Source organism: Amaranthus tricolor, chromosome 15 (genome assembly GCF_026212465.1).
Source record: "Amaranthus tricolor cultivar Red isolate AtriRed21 chromosome 15, ASM2621246v1, whole genome shotgun sequence".
NCBI classification, from domain to species: Eukaryota; Viridiplantae; Streptophyta; class Magnoliopsida; order Caryophyllales; family Amaranthaceae; genus Amaranthus; species Amaranthus tricolor.
The window spans coordinates 19,839,842-19,867,327 of record NC_080061.1 but is presented as its reverse complement, the minus strand read 5'-3'; the positions used below and the strand labels follow the sequence as shown (position 1 = coordinate 19,867,327).

General features: G+C 35.4%; 1 protein-coding gene across 2 annotated transcripts in view; it reads right to left on the bottom strand.

The window, feature by feature from the left end:
* The window catches only part of LOC130801785 (uncharacterized protein At1g32220, chloroplastic), a 21,576-nt gene extending 67 nt beyond the window's left edge, over positions 1–21,509 (bottom strand). The window contains exons 1-11 of one of the 2 annotated variants that reach the window (XM_057665669.1): positions 21,193–21,372; positions 9,761–9,878; positions 9,568–9,656; positions 9,231–9,286; positions 9,093–9,148; positions 8,737–8,830; positions 8,078–8,157; positions 6,968–7,010; positions 2,042–2,152; positions 384–475; positions 1–278 (exon numbers count right to left, since the gene is read on the bottom strand). The exon at positions 1–278 is cut by the window's left edge and continues 67 nt beyond it. In XM_057665669.1, coding sequence (XP_057521652.1) covers positions 99–278; positions 384–475; positions 2,042–2,152; positions 6,968–7,010; positions 8,078–8,157; positions 8,737–8,830; positions 9,093–9,148; positions 9,231–9,286; positions 9,568–9,656; positions 9,761–9,878; positions 21,193–21,236 — 963 coding nt within the window. In that variant the 5' untranslated portion in view covers positions 21,237–21,372 and the 3' untranslated portion in view covers positions 1–98. Of the gene's footprint in view, positions 279–383; positions 476–2,041; positions 2,153–6,967; positions 7,011–8,077; positions 8,158–8,736; positions 8,831–9,092; positions 9,149–9,230; positions 9,287–9,567; positions 9,657–9,760; positions 9,879–21,192 lie in introns of both variants that reach the window. The other variant, XM_057665670.1, reaches the window with a different exon arrangement.
* Between the last annotated feature and the right edge of the window lie 5,977 nt (positions 21,510–27,486).

Genomic DNA, 27,486 nt, shown 5'->3' with positions numbered 1-27,486 from the left:
TTTAAAATTATTACTGTTAATGACATTATAAGAAAAAATATTATTATCAATAGTAACTTTAATCTCAAAGGGATAGAGTAGTCTAAAAGATTGACATTTTACTTTTTCCTCTGCCTGCTATAGCGTAATATTCCGTTAACATCAACAATGCCGGGTGGAAAAACAGGATCGGTTGCAGCCCTGACGGCAACCTTTGCAACATCATCAACATCGACAGGAGGAGTGAGCAGGGGACCAATCAATGGAATTTTAGTCAATGGCTTTGTATATTGAAGTACCTGAAATAGATTCAGATAATTCATCTTAGAAACGAAAAACGACAGAACAATCTTGAATAATTTAGACAATTTGGTACGCTGTATTAGCATTAGTATTAGTATTACCGTCTCCAATGGAGTTCCAATGACACCTAAAGGTAACTTCATGCTGCCAACCTGGCGTGTTCCATAAATAAATCCAGGCCTCAAAATGACACCTGACACAAAATAGATAAATTTATTAAAATAAATAATTTAATAATCGAATGGTATTTATCAATTTGTATCTTTCCCTTGTAAGTGTACCGAATGAAACTAAACAAAGTAGATTGTCACCAAATAAGTAGGCTTAGTGTATGTTCAGTGAAGCGTTTATAAGTAGCATTCATGGTTTGATTGAAGTAAGGGAAATTCTATAGAATAGCAATCTGTTTTGTTGAAATGCAAGTGGTAGCATTTTTTTAAAAGTTTTTTCCACGTGATAACATTAAACATTGATACTTAAGTTTTCTGAAGACATAATCATAAAAATAAATAAATAAATAAATATAAATAACAACATTTGTATTTCCGTAAGTCAATCTTTTTCTTCTTCCTCATTACTCTTAATTGTTCTTCTTCCTCACTCTTCGCACCATTGCTACTTGTGCTCAACCTTTTATTGGCATCCTCCATTTCTTTATCTAGTTCACTCTCTCCTCCACCCTCATCCTCCTTCTTCTTCCTTCTCTCAATGCTCCTCGTTTTCTTCTTTTCGAACTTATCTATGCAAATTCAGTAAATCCTATCCTTGTCCTCTTTGGTCTTTTTTCTCCTTCTGCGTACTCGCCATCTCACCACCTCTATTTCTCTTTCATCATCCAGCAGTTCTCTTATAATTGTTCTATCTTCGTCAATTTCTGCTGTGATGATTCTAATCCTCTTTTGATTGACTTTGATTTTCCACCTTTTTATTCGTTTAAGCCGGAACATGCACGATTTGTAATTTATGATTTGTTGAAACAATTGGTAAGTTGTTTTGTATTTGTTGATGTTTTGGTATTTGACTGATTTAGGAGATTGAATTAGATGTATTAGAGAAGAATGTTGAAGACTTGAAGCTACATATTCCTCAACAAACTTCTCCGAATAACGGGACTGCCTCCTTCCAATCCAATGCCAACAAACCCCCTTATTACCAATAACTCCAAATACCACTAGAACCAATTATAGATCCTACCTGCATATTCCAGTAGATGTTATAGCAAGGATTATGTTATTTTTGTGATAAAAAATATGACAGGAATCACAAATGCAACTTTAAATTAACTCAAATTTTTAATTTTGAGGTTAAGGGGAGTGAGATAGAAAGGGATGAGCAAAATCAATTACAGGAAAGCAACCTAGAGGAAGAACGGCCTTATAAGGTGGAGCCTCTGATTTCAGTGAGTGCTTTGACTGGGGAACATAACTTTCATACCATGAGAATTTCCGGAATGGTGAACAATAGCAAGATTCACATCTTAGTAGACTCAGGAAGCACGCATAATTTTGTGGATATACACTTTGCTAAAAAGTTAGGGTACACTTCAAAGGAAATTCATCCCCAAGCTATCACTGTTGCAATATAAATGGACACACTTTGAATGGCAAATGAACAAAAAGATTTTCAAGACTAAGGTTCTACTTATTCCCCTAGGAGGGTGTGACATGGTATTAAGAATACAAGGGTAAGGAACTTTAGGATAAATTCAATGGGACTTTGAAAAGTGTTTGATGCAATTTTATGTAGAAGGCACTATTACCTGGAACAACATTCGGTTTGAAACGGGGAACGAGAACGGGAACAAGGAACGGATATCTTTGCCGATCTTGAAATAGACCTCTTTTAAGAGGGTATTCGACCATCGGATACCCTTACAAAATGATGTTAGTCCTGTTAATATAAGGCCTTATAGATACCCCTTAAACAAAGGGATATCATTGAGCAGCTAATACAAGAAATACAAAACAAAAATAGTCCCCTTGCTTCCTCAGTAGTCTTAGTAGGCAAGAAAAATGGTACATGGAGACTTTGTGTTGACTATAGGGAGCTTATTAGGAAAATTGTTAAAGATAAATTCCCTATTTATATTGTAGAAGAACCAATTGATGAATAAGCTGGAGCTACAGCTTTTTCCAAATTAGATCTTAGACCTTATTATCATCAATTGAGAGTACACAAAAAAAATGTGCTTAAAATTGCTTTTAAAACTCTAACGGGGCACTCTGAATTCCTAGTTATGCCTTTTCGCTTTACTAACGCTCCTGCATCCTTTCCGAATTGAATGAATGAGTAAATCATATTTAAGAAAATTTATTTTGTTATATTTTGATGATATTTTTGTGTATAGTAGTAACTTAGAGTTGGTGTGCCAAACAGTGAAAACGCATCAAATGTTCATTATAGCAACTAAATGTGATTTTGCTCAGCCTAAAGTGGAATATGGGGCATTTTATTTCAGCTCAAGGAGTTGAAACTGATCCAAGAAAATTAGCGCGATGTCAAAGTGGTCAATTTCACAATCTGTTTAAGATTTGAGAAGCTTCTTAGGCCTAATAGGCGCAATTGAAAGAAGCTTTAGTTTAAGCCACTTTCTGATTTGACAAGTTTGTAGTGGAAACCTACGTTACTTGGACTCGAGTACGAATATCGGATACGGGTGTGGATCCTAGGATCTGATACGAAAATTTTGAAATCTAGGATTCGCGGACACCGTCCCAATATTGGATACGCGTACAGAGATACAGCATAAATATACTTAAATATACTTAAAATTTTATTATTATTATTATTATGTATTTCATTAAAGTAAAGAAAAAGTAAAAAAAAAAAAAAAAGTAAGAGTAAACAAAAAAGTAAGTAAAAAAAATATAGTGTTGTCTCTTCAATGTATTGATGTACAGCTGTTTTACACTTTTATGTACTAGGAGTAACTTCTAACTCTTAATTACTTTTCTGTCTTATCTTTTCCCTGTATTATTCAATACTCCTAACCTTTCATCTTCATCAAATATATATACTCCTTCCATCTTCTTTTTCTTTCTCTTTATTATTTTCTCTGTAATTATTATTCAAGCTTCAAGTTTTGATATGCTTCAACTCCTTTCTTCTTCATTCCTTCAACCCCTTTTACTTCATCTCTAGAACAGAAAAAAAAAAAAAAAAAAAAAAAGCCATCTCTAAAATCGAAAAAAAAACCGAAGCTTCAATGGAGGAAGGCTGACAACGTGAAGTGTGCCATACCCATGTGCAATCTGGCTTACCGGACACCGGTGAAGTGGCGAAAAAGGAGGATCCGAGTAACATAGGTGGAAACTGACGCCTCTAGTCAAGAAGGCAGACCTTTGGCATACATAAGCAAGACCTAGAAATTATCAGTTTATAAGAAGGAATTATTAGCCATTGTGCATTTTGTGCAGAAATGGGAGTAGAATCTTATAGGCACTCACTTCATCATCAGAATTGATCAGAAGAGTTTGAAATTGTTGTTGGAACAGAAAATCTCCACACTATTCCAATTTCCAACAAGTTTGGTTGTCTAAGCTAATGGGATTTGATAAAGATATTCACTACAAGAGTGGTAAGGAAAATCAAGCAGCTTTGACTAGGGTATCTAGTTCACATATACTCCTCATGGCCATATCAATCATTGGTACAAATTTAGAGTCCCTCATCCAACACAGTTATCACTTGGACAACAACTTAATCACTGTCATTAAGGAACTACAAGAACAACAAAAGTATGTTGGGTTTGAACTCAAGAAGGGTCTTTTAAGAAAGCATAATAAGATCGTGGATGGACCTGATACTCAATTGAGACACAAGTTAATTTCTTGGTAGCGCTCTTCACCTGAAGGACATTTTGGAAGAGACTTGACAACAAGGAGAATCAACAATGTTTTTTATTGGAAGGGTCTCAACAAACAAGTCAGACACTTTGTCAAAAACTGCTTGGTTTGTCAAACCTCTAAACCTGAAACTGTGGCCTATCCAAGACTCATACAACCTTGCCTATTCCTAAGGCTGTTTGGTATGACATAAGAATGGACTTCACCACAGGACTTCCTAAGCAAATATGGCCACTTAATGGCTTTAACACATCCCTTCTCTGTAGTTAAGGTTGCCCAGGCCTATTAGGATACTGGCTTCAAACTCCATGGATGACCTAGAACAATTATGAGTGATAGGGATTCTGTATTTCTCAACAACTTTTAAAAAGGGTTGTTCTCATTATATGGAACTGATTTTTTATTGTCTTCTTCATACCATCCACAAACAGATGGCTAGTCTGAGGTAGTCAATCGGTGTCTTGAAAGTTATCTCAGGTGTATGATTAGCGAAAAACCTAAAGAATGGAGTCTATGGTTACCTTTGGCAGAGTTGTGGTACAATACTTACTTCCATAGTTGTATTCAGAAAACACCCAATGAAATTATCTACTGTCAACCATCTCCTGTGCATTTGCCCTATTTAGCAGGCGATTCAGTCATAGCAGTTGTGGATAGGAGCCTAGTACAAAGAGAAAATATGATCACCACACTAAAGTTTCATTTAAGGAGAGCACACCAAAGAATAAAACTCGAAGTTGATACTCAAAGAACAGAAAGGGAGTTTGAAATTGGAGATTGGGTATTATTAAAGCTACAGAAATAAAGACTAGTCTGTTCAAACTAGAGAAAATCACAAGTTATCCCCTAAGTACTATGGGCCATTCAGAGTGCTGCACAAGGAGGGAAAGGTGTCCTATAAGCTGAGTCTTCCTTCTAATTCTCAGATTCATGATGTGGTGCATGTTTCCCACTAGAGGAGATTTCATGGCACATTACCAGTTGCAACTCACATTTCAGAATGGTTACTTAATCATACTTTATCAGACATTCAGCCTCAAGCAATCCTTGATATAAGATCAGTAAAGTTCCAAAACAAAGGAGTCACTCAGTACCTAATTTAGTGGTTAGGCTTTGCAGGCCATGAGATAACTTAGGAGGATGTTGTTGCATTTGAAGCCAAATATCCTGATTTTGTCCAGCTTCAAACTTAAGGACAAGTCATTTTTCGTAGGGGGAGGATATGATATAGTGTTTAAACATAAGGGTGTGCCAAGCACATGAGTTGTTAGTTAAATCAGTTTTGTTGGTTAATCAGCCTTAGTATAAATAGGTTGATTGTCTCGTTGTAACGCATCATGATAATAATAATAATAGTATTAATCCCTTCTTAAGTCTTCTCTTTGAAATTTTTTATGTCTCACCTCCTCTCATCTCGGTTCTGATCTCAGGCTTAGTGGCCCTCATTTGGGCTTCCCAGACAGTTTCCCCTTCCCCTTCTTAACCATACATGATACTCCTATATCATTCTTCAATTGCATATGATAAAAGTAAGCAAGTTAACCATACATGATACTCCTATATCATTCTTCAATTGCATATGATAAAAGTAAGCAAACCTCGCGTGACACGCGAACAGGTCAAGCTATAAGAACAAGTGAATAAAATTCTAATACATATTAAGTGAACAGCAAGACCCACACCACCTAAAGAATATCTAATTATTCAGAAAAATTTCGGTTTCAAAAGGCTTCTTTTGACACGTGATCATTTTTTTATCAACATGCAAACAGGTCAAACTATAGCATAGTGCAAAATAATGAATGCAGTCGCACAGTCAAAAGACCACTCTCGTGGCTATCAATAAGGATGATATTATGGATATCATTGCCAATGTTGTAGTCACGATCAGCCCCAAAAATATGTAATAGCTTGGTGGTAAATAATGATGGTGCATTAACAATAGGTTGTTGGTTCAAGTCCTTCCCACAACAATTTTTTTTCCTTTGTTAGTCTTTTACATAATTGTATGTTTAAATGTTTTTTTCCATTTATTTCATTTTACCCCATTATTAACATTAGTTTTTTTTTTTACCAATCTCTTAAGACCCATTTTTTGAGAGCCCATTATTTATTTTTGGTATATATAAAAAATATCAATCTTTTTCTATTCTTGAGGGTATATATGAGCAATATAAAATGAATTTGTTTTCTTCAACGGAACCCATTTTTTGAGAGTCCATAATTATCTAATTTTCTCCATTCTTGTAGCGTTATAATCGATTAAAATAAATTTGTTTTCTTCAACTGATTAATTGTTATTGTTCAATATTTTACATTTGTATATTTGTCCAATTGCAGAATTTGATAACATATATATTCAAATAGTTCGTCTCTTTTTTACTAACGTTTTGGTCAATTGGTGTCTACTTGTTTTTTCAATCTTTTTTAACTTTATTATGAGTACTAATAAAGATTGTATAATAAGATTTTTATTTCTAACTTGAGAATCATTTAATATGAATACTAGACATTCAAGAGTACATTTTGTATTTTTCTACATGAACTAGTTCACTTATGCAAATTAGAACTTTGACCTATCAAAAATTTTAATCCTTCTCAACCATCACTTTGTAAAATATTAGGATACATATTCATTTTTAAGGGCCCACAAAGTGATTTCACTCAGTGCCACTAAAAAGTCGAAGATGGGCCTGGTCACAATAACCTAAAAATAAGGATGATCACAGTAAAGAATATCATACAATGCAGTCGTGACGCGATGATGCGGCCGATGATATATAACTATATGAGCAGATAATATTTGCATTACAGCACTAGAAAACAGTTCAGAAGCTCACCTCCATAAGGAAATTTAGTTAATAGCTCTGTTTCAGCTGCTCTCTGTAACCACAAGCAAAAACAATAGAAGTTGCTAGTCAGAAGTAAGTTATTCCATATGCAACTCCAAGAAAATAAGTCTACGCATGTGCGAGCAGCAAAATGAAAGAAAATAAGAAATGAAGCACATGTTCTTAAATAACTGGAAGGATAACAACCAGTGTCAGTAAGATGTGGATGTAAAACAAACAGGCTTGCCTAATAACAGATATAAGGGCCACAAAATCAAGCAACAAAACAAAAGGCCAAAGAGTACTATGTCCTGCAGCAAATAAAACTGAAGAAAACAGAAAGCATAACCCCAAAAAAATACTCTGTAGATTTCCTTAACAAAATAAAGAGAAGAAGGAAAATGCAGCAACCAACACAATCACCGACAAACTACAGAAGTATAACTAAGCTCAAAACAAAACTCCAGATGATGTAAAAGCAAAATTTCTTCAAGTACAAAATTGTTACTTCGACTACATATAGAGAAGAGGGTGAAGCACAATAATAGGGGCAGAGGGTAAATCAAAGAATGTTGTATAAAGGAGTTGTACCAGATATTAATTGGATTATTTAATTCTAAAGGTCCCACCTTTCATTTATCTTTCAAAGATTCAACTTTTGCATGATTTTGTTTGAAGTTCTGACCTTTCATTTATCCTTTTAAGATTCGACCTTTGAATGTTTTTTTGAACGTCTAAAAAATCTTATACCTGTTAAAGACGACGCCATGTGGATTGTTTTTCAGGTGGTGTTGGGGTCCGGGTTTTCGAGTGGGGAGGGTAGGGGTGGGAAAGGCATGAGAAGGGATAGCACATGGAAAAGGTAGCTTGTACAGGTAAGGGATCATTTAGACTTCTAGAAGAAAAAAAAGTGCAAGAATGAATCTTTAATGGATAAATGGAAGTACCCACCTTTAGAAGAAAAGGTCATGCAAATTAAAGATCATTAAAGCATAAATGAAAGATAGGATCTTTAAAAAATAACCACCTAAAGGTGGGAAGCGGGAACTTTACAATTGAATTTTCCAAATTAATTTGACCTTTACAAATTGAAACAAAAATATTGCCACTATTACTTACCTTTCCTTCGTAGTAACCTTGCAGTAGGTAATTGACCACACCAAAATCAGCAGCAGAGATATAAACAAATCTCTTCACTCCTGCAAATTGAATATGCTATGAAATTGAGGTGGATGCTATTCTATACAAAATAATCAATTAAGCAAAACAGATAAGCACAATATTATTTAACACCAGCTATCTCAAAGTTTTTATGTGATCCAGACACTGACACACGAGACTTGGTTAGTGAAACTGTTGAACATCACACACTTGAAAACCAATATCCGCACAAGGCTAAAAATCATAGTCCTTTCAGTTGCTTCTCCCCCCTCAGACACGTCCAACCATGTTAGTAAAGGAAACAATGTATAAAGCAACATGTTCACGTAGACCAGGATAAGTATGCATTAGCACTCCAGCACTAGTAGCAGCTTAAAATGAAACAACATTGAGAAAAAAAAGACCAAAAGAAAGCTTTCTATACAAACAAGATAAGTTTTTTAAACCTATGACATTCACTGAAGACCAGCTAAAGATATGGAAAATGTTGTCCTGTACAGGATCCAATATACCAAGTAGCGGAAAAATGTTGCTTACAAACAGCCACATCAACAAATGAAGTCTGCTAATTTTCAAAGAGATGAGAGCATTGTAACGAGTAATGACTTTATGCATACCTTTCTCTGCAGCAGCTCTAATAGCATTCATGTTTGTAGTACCATTAATCTTGTACATGTATGAGTTAGAACCAAAGCCACCAACACAGGATATCTGCAAAATTTCATAGATCTAATTGATGCGTCAACTAAGATAGTATGCAGCGTAAACAATATGGGAGGCATATAATGAGCAATGACTGCTGAATGGGACGACTGCATCAGTAAATGAATAATTATGAACAACAGAAGACATATAGGTAGCAACTTAAAACCAATGGAAATTCGTAACAAAGCAAAATCATAGTTCTAAACAACAGCCCACAAATAACCAACTACATATTTATCACAGGTTCAATCGAGGAAAGGTAACATACAACAGAAGTAACTCCATCCAGTACATCTTTAATTGTTTCGGGTGAAAAGAGGTTTCCTGCAGCAACAAAAAAATTTTACCAAAAAGCACTGGACATATCCATTAGTTTAGTCACGTAACCCAGCATTAGGTAACAAACCTTGATGCCAACTAACTCTATCAGCCCAAGGTTCATTTATGGAAGACCTTCCAGATCTGAAAGAAAAAAAAAATGAGAGAAAACTTAATAGATAACTCGATCATTTGGAAGAACAAAACAACATTCAAAAGAGGAGGAAGTGATATTCAATATATGTAGTTGTGCACAGCATCTACACATCTATAACACAAAAAGTTCACAAGAGGAAAAAAAATCAAGAATAGCAGGTAGCCAAGTACTACCCTGGGCTCGTATTGCTGAAAATAAATCAACAAACATTTATTACCAGACATTCTATCCACATTCTACAATAGACTTATGGTAAGAAAAATATTACCTACTTATACTTGAGACAGACAACCCACGTTCTAAAGCTTCTTTGCAAACATGTGAGCCAACAAATCCATTGCCTCCAAAAACAAGTAGCTTAACCACAACACTCAAAATTCATATTGATTACAGTGAGAAAAAAATAATACCTTAACCACAGTTAACCCAGTAGCAATTAGATGAAAGTCAAAATTCAATACCTTCTCCGAAGAGGGAGGTGGAACATTTACTGTTTCTGCTTCCTCAACTTTAATGCCTCCATTAACACCTGCAGACTCTGTAGACAGAAATCTGCAACTTCTATACATCGCCAGAGATCTAGCAAAACAAAAGGTTAACGGGGAGTCAAGATGTAGAAAAGGTTCAGTCCAGTGATAATAAATAGATAAAAGGATCTGCGTGACATATCCATTTCAACACCTCATATAGGAATTGGGTAGAATGCATTAGTGAGCAATTAGTCGAAACAGTTCAAGACAAAGAACTAGAGGTTTTCTTATTCAAAAATAAGTCTATGAGCTATGAGCTTAGCAGATCACATATAGAGCACACTACCTATTTCTTTGGTCTTTTGTTTGAATAACATATCAAAAATGAAATACTTATCATGCATGGAAAAATCTACATGATAAATATATAGCGTACAATGCTAACTTCTAAATATGTATTGCAAACGTCACAATCATATGAAAAATCAACATTAGCATCGACAAATAACAGGGAACACCAAGTGTAAAAGATATATTTTAAAATCTTGATTTGACAAGGAGAACAAAATTTCATTCTAAGATGGCGGTTCTTTGTTTAACTGGTACAATGCAACATGCTTGTTGTCACACACATTTCTCAATACAATCCTATTTGTTAAATATAATGCATATCGAATACAGCAATAATGTCCAAGCATTTGTTGACTAAACACGTTAAAAGAAGATACTAGCCCTATAAACTATTAAAAAGTAGTAACTTGGAAAAACGGAATACGGAAAATTGTTCTTGGTCACCTCTATATCTCATCAATTATCATGCAATAATAAATTCATAGTTTCAAACATCATCAAAAGAATATTCTATAATTTAATGGTTATTTTCCACATAATGAAGCACCTTAATAGAGTATATGGCATCTTTTGGGATTAAAGGTCAAAGGTGTAAGCAGTCATGCTTGATGCTACAACCAACTAGAAATTGAAGGTGTTTACACAACACTTCAATAATTTTCTACCCTTATCCCCCACATAGGAAAGCATACAAGACTACTAGTACATATGAAGTTAAGAATACATATCTAGCATTCAACACCATCTCATCCCTTCCCTTGACACCAAACTCATAAAAAATTAAGAGCCGTTGAAGTCAATGCCAGACAACAACACAAGTCCTTCCACATAAAATAAACAATTTAAAAATCCAAAAAAATGCAACACTTTTTGTTTAGAAGTCTCAGGTTGAAATATATATACAATCCTACTTATTTCAAAAACCCATATTAGTGTATTGAAGTTGTGTATTCATACATATGGTTGAAAATTTCTCACTTTCTCACAATTCCCTACAAACATCAACCACCTTTCCCTATCATAATCGGGCAGCATTCCAACAAAGATTTCCCTCATTACGTATGTCGCTAAATGTTCCAAATTTTTCAGTACTTCTACGTAATCCCTAAACAAATAATCGAGCAATGAACCCAAAACCAAAAGTCACTACATTGATGCCAATAGCAAAACTAAACCTTTTCTAAGGAATTTAAACCACAGTTCCCCAAATTCAAATTTTAAATTTGCTTACATATTCATATTAGAATAGAATAATAACATTGAGATATTATTCTCTTCCACCTACTTCTCCACGACATCACTAATTAATATATTTTTCATCATTGCATTAATGGCTTCCACATCTAAGTTTCACATAGCCTTAACCACTACTAATGTCATGTCTTTTATCCCCATCACTCTTGATAACAATTACAACCAGATGTAGCTTGGTACATGGACAAGTGAGCCACTTCTCATACGACTTCCTCTCAAAGTAATCTCTCATCTTATTTTAATTTGAGCTAGAAAAATCGTATCATTGATGGTAATGGGCATTCCATTCGTATTTATGGTTTTGATACTACTATTGTATCTTCTCCCAAAGATTTCCCTCATTACATATGTCGCAAAATGTTCCAAATTTTTCAGTACTTCTAAGTAATCCCTAAACAAATCATAATCGGGCAATGAACCCAAAACCAAAAGTCACTACACTGATGCCAATAGCAAAACTAAACCTTTTCTAAAGAATTTAAACCACAGTTCTCCAAATTCAAATTTTAAATTTGCTTACATATTCATATTAGAATAGAATAATATCATTGAGTATTATTCTCTTCCACCTACTTCTCCACGACATCACTAATTAATATATTTTTCCTCATTGCATTAATGGCTTCCACATCTAAGTTTCACATAGCCTTAACCACTACTAATGTCATGTCTTTGATCCTCATCACTCTTGATAACAATTACAACCAGATGCATCTTGGTACATGGACAAGTGAGCCGCTTCTCATACGACTTCCTCTCAAGGTAATCTCTCATCTTATTTTAATTTGAGCTAGAAAAATCGTATCATTGATGGTAATGGGCATTCCATTCGTATTTATGGTTTTGATACTACTATTGTATCTTCTCCCAACGCCTCTCCCCCTCCCCTCCTTTCTGATGCAAATGCATCAAGTGTTAGGTTGCTGGCCAAGGATGTGTTCCAAGGATTGAAGTATAAACCCAAGATCATGTTTTGGGAACAAGGAAGCCAAGGCAGCAACAGGGAACAGCATCACGCACAGGAAGATGGGAACAGTAAGCAGAACCCAAACTGCAGAGCAAACTAGCGAGCAGGCCACCTTACACGACACGTGGGGACCAAACCTATGCATTCATGACCTGGACTAAAGTGGAAATGGAATCTCGGTACTTGGATCTAGCCATCAAGGGCCTAGGACCATGCTAAAGATCCACGTGGAGTCCTAGAAGATGAGCTAAAGGAAGGCTGCTCGATAGTTTTGAAGATCAGAATTTTGGCTAAGTGTTGGCTGCTGTTTTACATTCTGTTTTGTTAGCTAATTCCACGTGTATTAAGCAAGTCATTTGTAACGGCTAGTTTTAGAGGCAAAACTCTATATATACGTAGGCTCTCATGTAATAATGGACGTTCAACAACTTGTATTTGAGATTAATCAAAGTAATAGAGAGGTATTCAGAAAAGAGTTTTCTGTTTTCTTCTTCGAAGTTGGAGGCAACTTCATCAAAGGCTACGGAGTAACCTTTGATCCTTGGAGTGTTAAGAGTTGTGGAGCAACCTTCATACTTTAAGGAAACCTCGAGTGCAAGGTCTGGAAGGCTTTGTACATATCAGTTTAGAGTCGATCATAGAGGAGGGTCACAGGGGATCACCATCAGAAAATCAAGAAAGGATTTCTTGATTCTGTTTGTGGTTGTTTCGTGTTCTTTGCATGATCATTTCGTAGTATTGTTTGTAGTAATCATTAAAGCTTCCGCACGACATTCATCCTTGCATAACCAAGGCCCTAATCAGCCCCCGGTTACGCATCAACTTGGTATCAGAGCACGGTTCACGAAGGGGACAAGGTACGCACAGAGTAACTGTTGTTCAGATTCTGTCAGTTTTTGGTGTTTGAAACGTGATCGATTTGGAGGACCGTTTGAGGTTATTTTTCAAAACTGTTTTCGCACAATGTGTTTCATTGAGTTGGTGAATTTTTGACGTTGGAATTATTGGATTTGGTGGAGTATTGAAGGAGATATGCATGATTCTTTACAGACTGCGCACCATTGATCAGTTCTGTACATGTGTGGTAAGTTGTCTTCGAAAACGTATCAAGATTCTTTCATTTGGCCTTCATTTTCTATCAAATTATCAATTAACATCCTATATTCATCAAACTACATCGTGTGTGCATTTTTTCTTACGTTTCATAGGCTTCTTGATTGACCCATTTCAGTGTTGTTCTGAAAAAGTACAGGGGGCTTCATTTTTTTGTGTCTTCTGTATTTTCTTCATTTCTCTTTCATTTTTGAGTCCTTTTCATTTTTTCTTTTTTTCACATTGATTCATTTTCAGTCTAGTTTTTGGTGAGTCTTTTTGTGTAGTCATTGGGGTTGTGGAAAAAAAGATGCGCAAGTGTTTTTGACCAAAGGTCACAGAAACAATTCAGACTGTATGTGTGTAGTAAAATTTGATTTGTGATCAAACCACACAATATTTTTGCGTAATTTCAAATCTGAGTGTTTGTAGACATCTTTAACTGTGTTGTCACCAACTTTCATCATCATTGGAGTTGGTTTGATCGGGTTCACAGTAGTGAAGGTCGAACACAGATTCTGAATTTGTAGTGTTTGTTTCTGTTGAGTTCTGTTTTGTGCACACAAAAAAATCCCAAAACCTCTTGTCTTTTTTTCTTTCTTTTCACCCTCATCCTTACCCTCACACTTCATTTTGAGATATTCTTGAGTCTTAGAATATGAATTCATCAAACGAACACATAAGCATGGCTGAAAGAATGGATAGACTTGAAGATCTAGCTTATGACCTTAATGAATCTGTTCTAAAACAATTGAAGATTCAGGAGGAAAATATTAGAAGGTTGATACTAGTTTCTTCAAAACTGAGTGATTTGGATCCGGTGGTGTACTATACAAAACAGTTGGGACATAATTTGGTTGCAAGCCAGAAATGCGAAAGATATATAATCCTTCATAAAGAGAAGAGAAAATTTCAACGAAGATTACAAAAGAAGCATGGTGACTCAAAATTTGTGTTTGATCGTGAGTATAATCCTTATGTTGATCCGCCTAGGATTAATTTTGAGATCATTCCCAAGCATGTTGAAGAACAAACATCATTGGTTCTGTCTCATGATGATATTCAAGAACCAAAGGGTGATATTGCTCCTAAGCAAGAGGAACTTGACTTATATGCAAATGTGGTTCCCATCTATGATGAGTATCCAGAATCAGATTGTGAAGAGTTTGTTGAAACATTTGAAGAAATGGTCGAAGCGCCTTGTGAAGAGATTGTTGAGACTCGTGAAGAAGTGGTTGAAATACATTGTATTGAGAGCCGTGAAGACCTTGAGGAGATTGTTGAGACAGTTGGCATGAAGAATGTTGGCTCTATAATGGAGTGTGTTGAAATAATGGATTCTCATCCAAGATTGGTGGTTGGCTTACAAGGAGAGCAAACTAGGAAGCATGAGTTTGCAAAGGTGTATTTTGTTGAGTATGTGCATGATAGTACGTTTGTGGAGTTTAACCCTACAAAAATTCGAGGTCGAATTTTTTCTAAGAAGGGGAGAATGATACAAGTTCATGGTGTTATGGGCAATACAAGCAAGCTAATCTTCTTGGTAAGCTTGTTTAACATATGGGTATGGTTAATTATGCAAGTGAGAACAAGGGCATTCATGCTTACATGTGTATTTACACGGAACAATCCAGCAAATGGGAACAGGACAGTGTGGGTGTGTACAGTCCAGCAGGTCCATCAGCATTTGTGTTGATCAGTGGGCATTTGTCCTGTACAAATGAATATTTGTAATACATATGTAGTAGCAGCAGTAGGCGTAGTGTGTAGTAGGTTCTTTTATGCAATAGAATAATGTAATAGAACAGCAATAAAACAACAGGTTAAAGGATGTGCAACAAGTTCTTTAAGACAGCAGTAGCAAGTGCATCAGGTGCAGCATAGGATGTTCTTCTTGAAGCAAGCATATATGGGAAGTCAAGAATTGAGGACAATTCTTTTTCCAAGAGGGAGAAATTGATGCAAATGCATCAAGTGTTAGGTTGCTGGCCAAGATCATGTTTTGGGAACCCAAGATTGATTCCAAGGATTGAAGTATAAACCCAAGATCATGTTTTGGGAACAAGGAAGCCAAGGCAGCAACAGGGAACAGCATCACGCACAGGAAGATGGGAACAGTAAGCAGAACCCAAACTGCAGAGCAAACTAGCGACCAGGCCACCTTGCACGACACGTGGGGACCAAACCTATGCATTCATGACCTGGACTAAAGTGGAAATGGAATCTCGGTACTTGGATCTAGCCATCAAGGGCCTAGGACCATGCTAAAGATCCACGTGGAGTCCTAGAAGATGAGCTAAAGGAAGGCTGCTCGATAGTTTTGAAGATCAGAATTTTGGCTAAGTGTTGGCTGCTGTTTTACATTCTGTTTTGTTAGCTAATTCCACGTGTATTAAGCAAGTCATTTGTAACGGCTAGTTTTAGAGGCAAAACTCTATATATACGTAGGCTCTCATGTAATAATGGACGTTCAACAACTTGTATTTGAGATTAATCAAAGTAATAGAGAGGTATTCAGAAAAGAGTTTTCTGTTTTCTTCTTCGAAGTTGGAGGCAACTTCATCAAAGGCTACGGAGTAACCTTTGATCCTTGGAGTGTTAAGAGTTGTGGAGCAACCTTCATACTTTAAGGAAACCTCGAGTGCAAGGTCTGGAAGGCTTTGTACATATCAGTTTAGAGTCGATCATAGAGGAGGGTCACAGGGGATCACCATCAGAAAATCAAGAAAGGATTTCTTGATTCTGTTTGTGGTTGTTTCGTGTTCTTTGCATGATCATTTCGTAGTATTGTTTGTAGTAATCATTAAAGCTTCCGCACGACATTCATCCTTGCATAACCAAGGCCCTAATCAGCCCCCGGTTACGCATCACTTTCATCCTCAAAAATATCCTTCATGCTCCTGAACTTATCATAAATTTAATCTCCGTTAGAAAATATATTACTGATAACAATGTCTTTGTTTCTTTCGATTATTTTGGTTTAATGGATTTACTACCGGAAAGAGAGATCGTGAGAAGTAATAGCCGATGCGACTTGTATCCAATCCCCATTATTAACACTACAAAAATTCAACCAAAATCAATTGTCACAATATCTAATACTCTAGGCATGATCGTTTAGGACACTCGGGTACTCCTATCTTAGATGCTTTTAAGAAAATTTAATTTCTTGTGATAAAGACAAAATGTTATGTACTTTTTGTTCTCTAGGGACTAGGGAAGCATACTAAACTAGCTTTTTATAATTCAATAAATTCTACATTCTTTCCTTTTGATATTTTACATAGTGATGTATCAACTTCTCGCTTATTTAGTACTATGGGTCACAAATATTAATTTTTGTTTTTAGATGATTACTGAAAATTTATGTCCTAATCAAATTCAAATTACAAATCTTTTCTATTTTTACAACCTTTTGTGCCTTCAATAAAATACAATAACACAAAACACCAACAAATATTCAATATGATGATGAAACTGAAAATAAAAATGAACCATTTAATACATTTTTTGAACAAAGTTACATTTCTTTTCATTTCTCTTGTCCAAACACATCATATAAAATGGAAAAGCCAAAAGAGAAACTTGATCCATCAATAATATAATCTATACAGTGCTTACATGCTTCTTTATCCCTTCTTTTTGGCAACATGCTCACCTGATAGATCACTTTTTGTTAAATATTCTTCTGAGAAAACTTCTTTAATACAAATGTCCACATGAAATCCTGTACAATAAAATACCCTCATATTATCATCTTCAAGTTTTTGAATGTTTATGCTACCCACTCATTCCATCCTCTCAAATCCACAAACTTAACCAAGATCAATTACTTGTGTGTCTATCGGCTATCCTTCAAATCATCATGGCTATAAATATCACGATATTTCTTCAAAGAAAATCATCATAAGCTAACGTGTTTTATTTCATGAAACTCGATTTCCTTACTCCAAAACACATGCTCCTACGTCGCACACTTATGATTTTTTAGATCATTGGTTATCTCCATACTTATCGCATTTTCTAAACCCGATGATATGCAGCATTAACCCCCCCAAAATACTCCCAATACCAGGCCCGCCATCTTAATACCAATGCCTAAGATATTCAACCCAACCTTCCCATAATACTCCCCCACCTAGTAACCCAAACAACACCTACCTATCCTACACAAGCCCAACTGCTATTTTCCCCCATTTCTGGCCCAACAACTTTTTCTTCTCAAATATCTAATCAGCCTAGTCCTTACCCTATTTTCTCACCTTAAGGCTCAACCATTAGAAGTCAATGATGTATATTCAAACCCAAGCCTATATACCATCAAAGGTCCACGTTTCAAATACAAAATTTCTTGTACACAAAAACCCACTAGTAGCTCTACAAGACCCTAATTGGAAAATGGTCATGAACAAGGAATATAATGCTCTCATTAAAAATATGACGTGGGCGTTAATCCCTCAATCACCTAATGTTAATGTGTTTCAATCCATATGGATTTTTATACATAAATAGTTTTCTGATCCTATCTCAGAATGCAGCTGAAAAGGAAACTAACAGTTGGGCAGACTTCGAGTGCTACCAAACTCCCAATGGATATTTCATTTCATCAACAACAGAATCCCCTATAATTATTACATCTTGCGTATTTATACTCATTTCTCTATACTATCATTAAAATATCCATAAAACCCCTATATTTAATATATCACAATGACCATTATATCCAATATATCACATTACCGATCGCAGAAGTTCCACCTTGCCCTCAAGGTGGATAGAAAACGAAATTAAATGAGTAAGGCGAAAAAATATGATCAAAATGAGGCTTCAAAATTTTGGGTGTTAAAAAATAGGCTTGAAAGAGTGAATGGTAAAATTGGTCAAAAGCTAGAAAACTTGGGCAAAACATGCAAAACATAGAAATGGCTACAACATTTTTTTCTTCATATCTGAGAAAATGAAAATAGGTTGGTGATGAGAAAAAGAAAATTGGTTGGTGATGTCAATGCTTTTTCAGGAAGGGTTGCTTTGTGACAGGTTCTTGTGGATACTCCACCAAAATTTCTCCAAGCCTCCAGTTGAAAAGTGAACAATTTACAACTCACACCAAAAAACAAACCTTATCAATTGTAATGAAATGGGTCAAAAAAAGGCATCACCCATGTTTTAGAATTCAAAAACTCCTCTCTATAATGGAACGGAAGGTACCCCTTTTTTTCCCTTTCTACATCACCTATGCTTTTGCAAATTTTGTTTCCTTATTTCTCGGGTCTCTTTCCTTTCCCTAATTTCTTCGACTAGCTATTTCAAAAAAAAGTCTTCTCGGTTTGTTCCGCCACTGTTAGGGTTTGAGAAAGTTTCAAAGGCAAACGGAAATCCATATACGACACACCCAAATCCCTGATATTTTCAATATTTTCTTCTTTGATTCTAGGCTGCCCTTGTCACCACGTGTTCTTCCACCCGCAAGTTCCTTACCTCACCTTAGACCCGCAATAGAGGAGGCTGTCAACACTTACATTTTCACCCTCCTTCCTCGATTTTCATTTTCACTTCCATTGTTCTGTAACATCAAGTATATGCTCTTTTTTAAGTATCTAGTCATTTTTTTCGACTTGATGTCTTTCCTCTGCCTTCTCTTTCTTTTCTTCTTATTTCTCCCCTTTTTTCTAGTAGTGACATTTTCAAGATTATGGGATTGTTGTGGTCCTTAACCACCTCCGCCATAACCACCATTGTAAAAGCCACTTCTCCTTTTTTTCTCCTTCCCCTTCTTGAATTCCTCGATTTCCACCAATAATTTCCCTCCCACTTCTTTTCTTTCACAATAGTTACAAGACATAATGTGCATGAGTTTTGTGTTTGGGCGAAAAGCTTAGGAGTTGACAATTCTAAGTGGTTTTGAAAGTTCTTGGGATAATTTTCTTTTGTGATTTTGATTCTGGTAACTGGAATTTTTTATTATGGCCCGAGTCAATTTTAAACTGGTTTGTCCTTCTGGGTTGAAAAGAGGGCACATTTGTTGGGTACTTAATTTGTTGATTGAACATGTGTGGGTGTTGAGAGATAGGTTCTTGGATGGTATCGTTTCTAGTTAGTGGTAAGTGGTAAGTGGTAATGATGAGTTGTTGAAGTGGAAGGATATGGGCTTTACCATGGCCACCAGCTCATCTTCTCTTCCTTCATTAAAGATGAGAAGAAAATCATCATGTGCTATTTCTTTACATTCATGCCTAGAACATTCGTTTTTGCCAAAATCATCTTCGCACCGTTCACATAAACCTTTTCTCCATTTCCCATACATTTCTTGAATTAATCGGGACTTGAATGAATAATTTTGTTTTCTACTACTTCTTGGAGTTTCTTCGATGGAGGCATTGTAGTGTCCAATTTCTCAAGAAAAACATCCACTAGATCCATTCTTAAGCATCAATATGGTCGTCAAAACGTAATGTTCTAATACCAATTGTAAGAAAATACAACTGAAAAGAAAACTAACGATTGGGCAGACTTCGAGTGCAGCTAAACTCCCAATGGATATTTCATCAACAACATAATACCCTAGAATTATTACACCTTGAGTATTTATACTCATTTTTCTAAGAAACTACAATTATTAAAATACCCATAATACTCTTATATTTAATACATCACATATAACATTATATCCAATATATCACATGTTCTAAGCTTAGCTCTCTCTAAAGCTATGCCTAAACATCAACTTGATATTAAACAGCTCAATGAAACTGTCCATATGCATATGGTTTTTCATGATCCCATTCACCCTACTTATGTATGCACTCAACAAGTCTTTTCATCGTCTCAAACAAGCACCCCGTCTATGGTATAATCATCTTGCTTCGTACATGTTTACTATTGATTTCATTCATAGCATTTGTGATAACTCCTTGTTCATTTATGAATGTGGCTGTCATATTGCTTAAAGGATCTAGGTTCAGTAAGCTACTTCTTGGGTATTTTTGTTACTAGATATTCTGGTGGTTTATTATTATCGCAATCCAAATATGCCTCTGAGATTCTTGTCTGAGCTGGTATGTCATCATATAAATCCTATCCAACTCCGATGGACCCAAACAAAACTTAGTGCACACTCCACCAATATATTTACAAAAGGCCTTCCTTTAAGTCTCTTCTGAGATTTACGTGATAGTCTCAGTGTGCCGTCAACGTCCCACTCTAACTTATCTTGAGATAGTTCCTTTCTAAACTTAACCTATGTTCTACACTATATAATCTTTGAAGTTACTCATCAAACATCGTCCACGGCAAATAAACTTTCAATTCATGACAAATATATTAGTCCTTTATGAACGAGCCGACCTGGTTTCATTGAAATCTTGCGTCGAACAATGTATGTAATATACGACTCAAAATATCCATCCAACAATCAACTCCATCCAAATGAAAAAAGTAATCACTACGACGAAACAAAAAAAAAAAAAAAAAAAAAAAAAAAGAAATTTCGAACAAATTCGAAGAAAAATTGATGATGATTAACAGAATATTTTGTTAAGAGTAATAATTTCATTTAAAAAACACAGAAATTTCGAAGAAATTCGAGGAAAAATTGATGATGATTAACAAAATATTTTGTTGACTAATAGTTTCATCAATAAAGAAACACGTCGAAAAATGATCATTCTATTTTAGTAATTCTTCAAACTAAAATCACAAAAAAAAAAAAAAAAGAAACTAAATTGCAATGACAGAAAGATGAAAATGATGATTGTCTTACTGCGATAGGGAGAGAAAATATCGAGCTTGATTCAAGCGAGACATGATGAAGAAATATGCAGTGATTTTCCAGAAAGCGGCTAAACCGACGAAAGAAATCAAATTATGGGGATTTGTTTGTTTATTTTTATTAATTAATTAGAGATAGAGATGATTGAGAAGTTTCGAACAAACGGAAACAATGAATGAGAGAGTGGAGTAAGTATTCGAACACGTGGCGGACGGAGGTGAAGGCAAGTTTCTAGGTAATATGTGGCTCAATCTCAGCCTGTAACCCGACACGATGAAAGCCTGATATATTGATGCACCTTACTTTCCCCTTTGTTGTTCTGTGTTACGTTGTCCGTTTTTATACGTTGTTCTTAAATAAAATTTTAACATGATTTTTCATTAATTTTTATGAAAAATCCATATTTATATGAGATATTGACAAATTTATCTTAATATTATTTCTTAAATATTAATTTTTTAGAATTTTAAAATTAATTATAATTAAAATAATTTGAATTTTAAATTTGCATTGCGATTTGCGCAAAAAGTAAATGAGAAGAACGAATGAAAATAAAATAAGTTTTTTTAAAGAAAATTGAACAATGTAAGCTTAATTTAGAAAAAAAATTTAAATCTAAACTTAAAAACAACTTATTTTCCAAAATAAGCGCCTTTAGTGTAATCCTAAGGCATCGTGTTTATTGACTGTTATTAGTGATAGCCACGTGGCGGGTTACCCGAAACCGAACCGATCTCGAATCGCTTAAAAACCATCTTGGAACCGGATTGTCTACAATAGGTTTCGAACCGGGGACCAATACGATCTCAAAAAATTTCTGACTGAACCGTGAAACCTTTGGTAAGAATAAGACCATGGAACCGCAAACTGATTCACCCGGCCCATCGATCCCAAGGAACTGCTCCGGGATCGCGAACATGATGGGAACAGTTCACCCAGCCCCACAATTCCATGTAACCAGACCGGAATCATACGGTTCCCCAGCCTCAGCGATTCTTTGGAACCGGCCAAAAAGTAGTTGTTAGATTTTAAAAACTAGCCATTGCAAACTAGTCTATAAATACCATTCAATTTCAATCACTTTAATTCACAATTCTTCTTATCTATTACTCTCTCTTCTTACTAACTCTACTTAATTACTTAATTACGCAATTATTCTCTTAATTACATAATTAGTCATTTAATTTTTTTATTTCTTAACTTACATAATTATTTTAATATTAGCAATTATTCTCTTAATTACATAATTACTTAATTACACAACTATTCTCTTAATTACAACTGATATTTTGTATGCTCCCTTATATTTGAAACCTTATATGTGTGTAACAATACATTGGATAGACATAAACTGGTTCATTCAAAAAATAATTATTGCCTTTGAGTTATTGACAGAACGGCATACTGGTGATAACGTAAAATATAGATTAATCGACATATGTAAAGAATGGAGCTTGTTAGATAAGATATTTTGTTGTTCTACCAATAATGCAAACGCAAACATTAAATGCATAGAGCTTTTGTATGACAAACCTGCTTTTTAGTTTTATCTTTGGTGGTAAATTATTACATATACATTGTCGTGTTCATATTATTAACAAATCTTGCAAAGTAGGTATAAGAAAATTAAGTGACTTATTAAATCCTATTAGAAAAGTCATTAAGTGGCTTAGATTAAGACAAGTAAACAGGAAATAAAAGCAATTATATGGCCATTATAGACTTAAAAAGTGCAACATGTACAGGGGAAATTAAGACAGTTGCTGACGGTGATGGTGCCAAGGATGACTCCCCCAATAACAACTTCAACTCAATCCTCATCTATACACTCAAACAGCAAATGCTCAGCAAACCAGTTACTTAGTTGTGCAGAAGAGAAAAGAAATATCTTAGCACTGGAAGCTACCGAGGTGTGCACAAACCTTAGTATTACTCAAACCACTAAGGCTAAACAAATAATGGAGGGCTACCTCTCAGTAAAAGGAATAATAGAATGTGTAATACTCCAAAATTTTCAGAAAAAATAAATAAATCAATAAATTAAATTAAATTAAACTAAAATATTTTGAATTTGAAAACCAATTGTTGCAAATCTTATTAATGACCATCAATATCCCTAATTATACTATTTAGAAATTTTTTTACCAAAATTTCCTCAATCAATAACATTCCTTCCTAAATTAAACAAAGAATTTTCCTATAAATTGAGCCAGTTTCTAAACCCTAGACACACAATTCTTCCCTCCCTGTTTAAGAATTGGTAACAAACCAAAAAAAACCTAATTTCAATTTTGTGAAATCTTAATTTCACCCTTGTATAGGAAGATATGGAATAAGGGGAAGAAGAAGAAGAAGAAGAAGAAGAAGAAGAAGAAGAAGAAGAACAAGAAGAAGAAGAAGGACCTACCTGGAATACATGGTGGAAGAAGATCGTACCTTCTTAAATTCTCTTCCTTCCTTCTTCCTCTGATCTTCTTCTTCTAATGTTCCTGTTTCTTTTCTTTACTCTTGTTGAACACAGAGAAATGAAAGGACAAGATACAATTCACTCTTAATGATTCACTTTTTTATTATTGATTAGAATTCATATCATACAAGATGTTTATGTACAAAAGCTAAGAGTAAATCAAGAACTATTTTCTATTACAATCAGTTAGTTTGTTATAACTAACTCTCTAACTGAGTTTGTGCTTCTTTATACTCTGATCTTGATTCTTGTACAGAATAAGAGATGTCAGGTCTAGTATTTATAAGGAAATTTAACTTGCCTACTAGCTCCTTTATTGAGAGGGATTAGAGAGGGGTGTCCCTTCAAAGGCAGAGAGTTTGATGTTGACAGGAAGAGGTGTGAGCACCTTTTTGAAATCAGTGAAGCCACTATCTGTCAGCAACTCTTTAGTGAACTTTTGTTGGGTGAGAATGATACCCTTGGTACTATAACTTGCTTCCATGTCCAAGAAAAAGTGTAAGGATCCAAGATCCTTAATACCGAAGGTAGAATGCAGATGTTCTTTAAAGGAGGAAATAGCGGTGAGATTAGTACCAGTGATGAGTGATGAGAATGTCATCTACATAAACTACCATGATGGTAATGTAGTGTCTTCTTTCTTGATGAACAATGAATAATCATACTTAGACTACTGAAAATTATGTTGTTGTAAGGCATGAACACGCTTGGCAAACCATTGACGAGAAGCTTGTTTTAGACTAAAAAGAGATTTGTGAAGCTTACAAACTTGATTGTGTGGAGCATGAAGACCTTTAGGGACCTTCATATAGACTTCCTCTTTAAGGTCGCCATGTAAGAAGGCCTTATTCACATCTAATTGATAAATACACCAATGATGATGAGCAGCAATAGCAAGCATACAACGAATAGTTATCATTTTGACAACAGGAGAAAAATTTTCTTCAAAGTCAACACCATATTTTTGTTGAAGCCAAAAGAAGTCTAGCCTTATACCATTCAAACGTACTATCAGATTTGAGCTTGGTTTTGAAGACCCATTTGCGCCCTGTAGCTTTCTTACCCTTAGGGAGATCAAAAAGAGACCATATGCTATTCGAGGCTAGAGCATTGAGTTCTGTAGTCATAGCTACAACCCAATGAGGATGTTGTGTAGCTTCAGCATAGGAGGTAGGTTCAGAAAAGAAACAAGATTGCACCAATGATCAAAAACAGCAAAATGACACTGATAGTCTTTTAAATGCACAGGTGGTTTGGAGGATCTTTGAGATCTTCTAAGAGGAATTGGAGAGGTGGGTACGGAAGGGGTGCTACTAGGTGAAAGGGGAAGAGGAGCTGGGGGAGCAGGTGAGGAAGAAGGATGGGAAATGGGTGTAGGGACAGATGGTGCATGACGAGGGTGAAAAGAATCAGAAAAGGGAAGTAAAATATCAGAATAATCATGGAGATGTGGTTCAGAGGTGGGGCAGGCAGAAAGAACTGTGGAATAGATTTGGAAGAGGGAGTATGTTGATGATGGTGATAGGGAAAGTGTCTCTCAAAGAAAGTAACATCACGAGACAGAAAAACAGTTTTGGTATCTGGATCATAGACTTTGTATCCCTTTTGATGAGGGGAATACCCTATGAAAACACAGAAAGTGGCCCTAGGAGAAAATTTAGATCTCCCTTGTTTGAGAGTGAAGACATAGGAAAGGCAACCAAAAGCTCTTAGGATAGAGTAGTCAGGAAGTTTGTTATATAATTTCTCATCGGGTGTGAGACTACCTAATGTTTGAGTAGGTGTTCTATTGATAAGGAAAGTAGCACATTGTAAACAATCTCCCCAAAAAGAAATAGGAAATTGGATTGAAAAGATAAGGCACATGCAATTTCAAGAAGGTGTCTATGAGGGAAGGAGGATCGGGTTTGTTTAGCCATGGGACAAGTAGTGCATATAAAAGAATTATCATGAGATTCCTGCAAAGAGGAAGAAAACAATGTTTTTATTTGAGATATAGGCATATGCCCTAATCTAAGATGCCACAATTTTGTATTACAAACATTATTATTACTATTAGCAGAATTACATTGATCAATCTTGTGATAAAATTGGTTGCTAAGAGCAGATGGCAGAGATGTAGTCTTGCAATCTTTTGCATGAGTAGAGGAGGAATGCACTTTTTGTAGCAATGTGATAAAGACCATGATCAATTTTACAAAGAAGCCATGGAGACAGGGTCAAGTTGTCCAGATCAAAACAAGCAGAAGAAGTGAATAAAACTTTGCATGATAAGTCTTGGCAAAGTTTACTAAGAGAAATGAAATTATAATGAAAGTCAGGGACGTATAGGACTTCTTTTAGAACAACAACATTATGGAGCAAGACGGTGCCAATACATTCAACATTGACTTTCTTACCATCTGGGATTGTAATAACATGATATGTGCTACGAACAGTCGTATATGAGTGAAATAGATGCAAATCATGTGTCATGTGGTCAGAGGCACCATTATCAAGAATCCAAGACTTGTTAGAATGTGTAGTGCAACAAGAAATACCTGCTAAGAGGGCAGTGTTATTGTCAGAAGAAGTGTTTGTTTCCTTATTAAGGATGTTTAGAAGTTGTTTGTATTGACTGTTAGTGAGTTTGGTGGTGATGGGACTATCATCCTCTGAATTTGTGTTCCCTTGAGCAATAGGGGCAGCACCATGCTGCCTCCTCCAAGTATTAGGCTTGAGATTGGGTGGATACCCATGCACCTTCCATCAACGTTTAAGACTGAGCCCATAAACCTTGCAATTTTCACAATAATATGAACCAGGACGTTTAGTGCCAGAGGTTTTGGGTTTATCTGTTCAATGAGGAGGTTTATACCTGTTAAAGTAGGGCTTCCTATCAGCATCAAAAGCCAAAGACTCTTGATGAGAGTCATAAAGTTTGCTGAGATTCTGGTGCCTTTGTTCTTGGTCAAGAATTTGGTAAGCTTGAGCAATGGTGGGTAACTCAGGCATCATGAGGATGGTACTTCAAACCTGGGTGTATGTTGAATCTAATTTCATAAGAAATTGAGTTAAACGTTGATGTTGCTGGATGTTGTAGAACTTTTAGGTGAGATTACAAGAACACTCTTCACAAGAGCAAGTGGGTAAAGGATTAAGATGATCAACTTTATCTCATATGGTTTTAAATCTGGTATAAAACTCAACAATAGACATGGAAGGATCTTAAACTAATTGCCCAAGCTCTTCTTGAAGACAATACAATTGGACACTAGAAGAATGCCCATAATGATCATGAAGTTCATCCCATATTTCCTTGGATATTTTGTGCCATTGAACACTCTTAGCAATGCTGGGTTCAAGAGAAGATAAGAACTAGTCAATAACAACATCATTCACTCTTTTCCAAGCAGGAAGATCAGAGGAATCTTTGGAGGGTTTAAGAGTTCTACCGTCAACGAAAGTAAGTTTGTTTTTGGCTGATAGGGCAAGTAAATTGGCTCTTCTCCAATCACTGTAACCAGAGCCATTGAACACAGAGGTAATAATTTTGTGTCCTACATCAGAAGGATGTAGATAATAGATGCTAAGCAGGGTTGTTGGTGGGTTCAATGGTGGTGGTAGCCATGAGAAAACAAGAACAGATGAATGCGGAAGGAAAAGAAGAGAAAAATGCACAAGTACAAGAATAAACCTAATTGTCTAATACCATGTTGAACACAGAGAAATGCAAGAACAAGATACAATTCACTCTTAATGATTCACTTCTTTATTATTGATTAGAATTCATATCATACACTGAATGGAAAAGAAAGCTAATATATACAAGATGTTTA